Source organism: Rosa chinensis, chromosome 5 (genome assembly GCF_002994745.2).
Source record: "Rosa chinensis cultivar Old Blush chromosome 5, RchiOBHm-V2, whole genome shotgun sequence".
In the NCBI taxonomy this organism is placed as follows: Eukaryota; Viridiplantae; Streptophyta; class Magnoliopsida; order Rosales; family Rosaceae; genus Rosa; species Rosa chinensis.
In genome coordinates, this window is record NC_037092.1 from 73,585,505 (window position 1) to 73,588,817 (window position 3,313).

The 3,313-nt window shown below is 38.1% G+C and overlaps 1 protein-coding gene across 2 annotated transcripts; it reads left to right on the top strand.

Annotated features, from left to right (window-relative positions):
* The first annotated feature begins 200 nt into the window (after nucleotides 1-200).
* On the top strand, nucleotides 201-2,999 carry LOC112167744. Of its 2 annotated transcripts, XM_024304797.2 has the most exons (5): nucleotides 201-336; nucleotides 425-495; nucleotides 762-1,391; nucleotides 1,482-2,123; nucleotides 2,485-2,999. In XM_024304797.2, the coding sequence occupies exons 3-5, from the start codon at nucleotides 783-785 to the stop codon at nucleotides 2,551-2,553; spliced, it is 1,320 nt and encodes a 439-aa protein (XP_024160565.1). In that variant the 5' UTR covers nucleotides 201-336; nucleotides 425-495; nucleotides 762-782; the 3' UTR covers nucleotides 2,554-2,999. The 2 variants fall into 2 exon arrangements, with proteins under 2 accessions (XP_024160565.1, XP_024160563.1); XM_024304795.2 differs by having other exon boundaries at nucleotides 1,482-2,999.
* The last annotated feature ends 314 nt before the right edge of the window (nucleotides 3,000-3,313 follow it).

Genomic DNA, 3,313 nt, shown 5'->3' on the forward strand with positions numbered 1-3,313 from the left:
AGTCTAATTTATGTAGACTGTTTTCTATTTTTTTGTGTTTTTGTTTTTTAGCTAATATGAAATTCACCGCCACCGAGATAGGTAAGAATGAAGATTTGACTCCGCCGGAGAAAGTTTGACTGAGACTAAGAACTTATGGTTAAGCAAAGCATAGCGCTTAATTTTTGCTCAAAACTCAATAACACAGCGTGGCTTTTAGCTTGGACTATAATGCCTTGTCATGAGTGGCATAACCAACCAGCTGCTTCTTTCACAAGCCAAAATGAAAATGGGTTTTGCGTAGTTGCAAAGGAGTAGTCTTTCGATTGGCAAGCTCTCAAACCCAAATGGGTTTTGGTACGTAAATGCTTCGTCTTTAGCTTTCCTTTGTTTACAACAACATTTGGGTGAGGAGACTAATGGTTGGTTCTGGGCTCATACCCAGTTTTTGCATTTGATATTTCAGGAGGCTGAAGTGTTTTGCTTTTTGGGATTTTGGACAGGAGCCCATTGCAGGTGAGAATCACTCCTTCTCCTTCCTCTGAGTTCAAATTTTGTTTCTTGTTTAGCTTTAGGGGAAATGCAGCTTTAGGTATATGATTTGTTATGTGATGAGGACTAAATTTGATAGTTTTTTTTTATAAGAGACTGAATGTGATTATGTTGTGTTTGTTAAACTGAGGATTGTAATTTGGATTTCATGGTTTTTGTTTGGAGTTTTGTGCTATGGTGATGTTACTTTGGCTTTTTTCCTGAACAAAATTAGCCCTGCCCATTTGCAGAGTCTATATTTGTTGCAATCCATGGCTGATGAATCTAGAATTAGCTTGAAGGCCTTTGTGAACAAGAGGAACAACAGAATCATGTTCGTAGAGTCTGGTTCTGATTTTGTTGAGACACTGTTCAGTTTCTTGTCAATCCCCATAGGAACTATAATCAGGCTTGCCCGTAGTCACTCAGTGCCGGTGGAAATAGGTTGCATGAACAATTTGTATGCAAGTGTTGAGAATCTTGATGTGCAGCATTTCCGGACTGAAGCTTGTAAGGACATGCTGCTATGCCCCCGCAGTCGAGCAGGAGCGACTTTGAAGAACCTCAAATTCAACATTGAGGACCATGAGACCACGCGGTACTTTAGGTGCTCTAATGTGTCTTGCCAAAGCTTCCCAACCAAGATTAGCTATTACAGTAGTGTTTGTTGTCATTGTGGATATCTAATGGACAGAGAGATCAACCTTTCAGTTAAAGTTGGTGATGAGGTGTTTGTAAAAGGACTATCCAGACTTATTATCAGTGATCATTTACAAGTCATGGCCCCAGGAACTCCAGCAATTTCTGTTTTCTTTGAGAAGCTTGGAAGCATGGATTCGAATTCTATTGAGGAAGTGACTATGAACATTGGAGTTGATGAGGTAATTGAATTTGAAATTTTATTTTAGTTTCTTGTGTTAGAACTGGAAGGCTGTCACTATATTGATCTTAGCAATATTTCGCTTATCCAGGTTTTGAATCTGCTTTTGTGCTCATTTGTATCAAAGACACCCCTGACTGATATACTTCTGAAGAATACTGGTAATCAACCAATACACACAGTCTCTTATACCCAAATGCTGGGAGACACAATGGGTGATGGAGCTAACATGTCTGTGAAGCTTATAGTTAGCAAGTCTAAGAAGGTGGTTTGTTATGCAGAAGCAGGGGAAGATTTTGTTAATTTTCTATTCAGCTTCCTAATTCTTCCACTTGGTTTTATTTTAAAACAAATTTGGTTTGATTTAAAAGGATGTGTTGATCACTTGTACAGAAGTGTCCAGGATCTTGATGAGAAATTCTTGAAATCTCATTTCTGCAATGAACTGCTGCTTAGTCCCAAGCTTCCTCCTCGATTTTGTTACAAAAATCACCCTTTAGGAATTGCAATGGCATCATATCGTTTTGAGTCAGCTGAAATTGTGGACCCCAAATCTCACGCTAATGAAAAGGTTTGTGATCAAGGATTCTTAAAAGGGCCAGCCATGTTTATGGTAACTGACAGTCTTGCTGTAACTTCGATATCTCCCATCCTTGGGCTGTCTATTCTGAATGAAATGAATGTACCTATCACTGATATTGAGGTGAAAACAGTCTATGTGGGTAAAGAGGAGGTGAGCTTGATTTATTATTTTTGCTTTCCTCTACTAAATCCATCATCAGTTTTGAATATTCAGCTTGTATCCCTTACCCAAATTTGAGTTATTATGTTGATTTAGTGAACCTTGCTATTGGTGCATCGATCGATTCCCCTCCCCTAAACCAACTTATTACGTATACGTTGAATCTGTCGACCAATCCACAAGCTTCCACCAGTCAGTGGCATTGTACACTCCACTGTGCAGCTACAGCCATTTGAACTTGGTTACCCAAGTTTGGGTTCAAAGCAACACTTTGACAGTTCCCCTTTTATTTATTCTTTTGGATGTCAGTTTCCTGTTTTAATTGATGGTTTAATTTTGTCTCCAACTGCAGGCTTTCGGTCTTTTGGTGGCGTCTTTTGTTTCTGATCGCTCTGCCCTTACCAGTGTTTTCCTTGGTTAGATAAATGAGGATCAAGATGTCTTGGTTATCTAAGTTTGGAGGACAGATGCATTTTGTTGATAATAGACTTGGAGGTCAAGAAGTAGTGTTGTTTACATAATCAAATGTTTAATTTGGTTCTTTCTTTTGATTATGACTGCTCTAACCCCAGCTTTCCTCAGAAAGAGTCAGCAGGATCAATGAGGATCATGATGGGTTCATTATCTAGTTTAATGGGACTGATTTACTTGTTGTTAGACACATAGAACTCTAGTAACTAGTTCATTTTCTTTTTTTAAATTTCGTATAATTATGACCTATAGATGATGGAATGCATGAAAGCTCAAGGCCTTATGGGTATGATTCATGATAGGATCTAAGTAAAGCTTAGTCTTGCACCTCTCGCCTGATCTCACTTGTGTTCAGTGGAAGTTCATTTACTGTTTCATGAATGAAGAATGTGAACTGTTAGTGCTCTGAAAATAATCATGTTTCTCTCTCTCCCTCTCTGTTTTCAGTTTTTTTTTTTAATTTTTTTTTTCCACTGACAGAATACAAATTACAAAGGAAACTCATCAATACATTGTGATTTAATTTTTCTTTAATTTTATCAAAATTGATAGCAGGAAGGCCTCCCTTGGAAGGGAAGTGAATCCACAGTTTCAGGGTCTTGACAATGTCCTAACTACAAGCACCAGCAACAAAAATTTATAGTCCAAGTAAGCTGTAAACTTGATATATCGACTACGTTGCAAGGAAATTGATGCATCTGATTAAAGTA

Coding starts and splice junctions, on each gene's coding strand:
- LOC112167744 (XM_024304795.2), top strand. CDS start 783: ATGGCTGATGAATCTAGAATTAGCTTGAAGGCCTTTGTGAACAAGAGG. Junction 1,392..1,481: donor TGAACATTGGAGTTGATGAG/GTAATTGAATTT, acceptor TCGCTTATCCAG/GTTTTGAATCTGCTTTTGTG.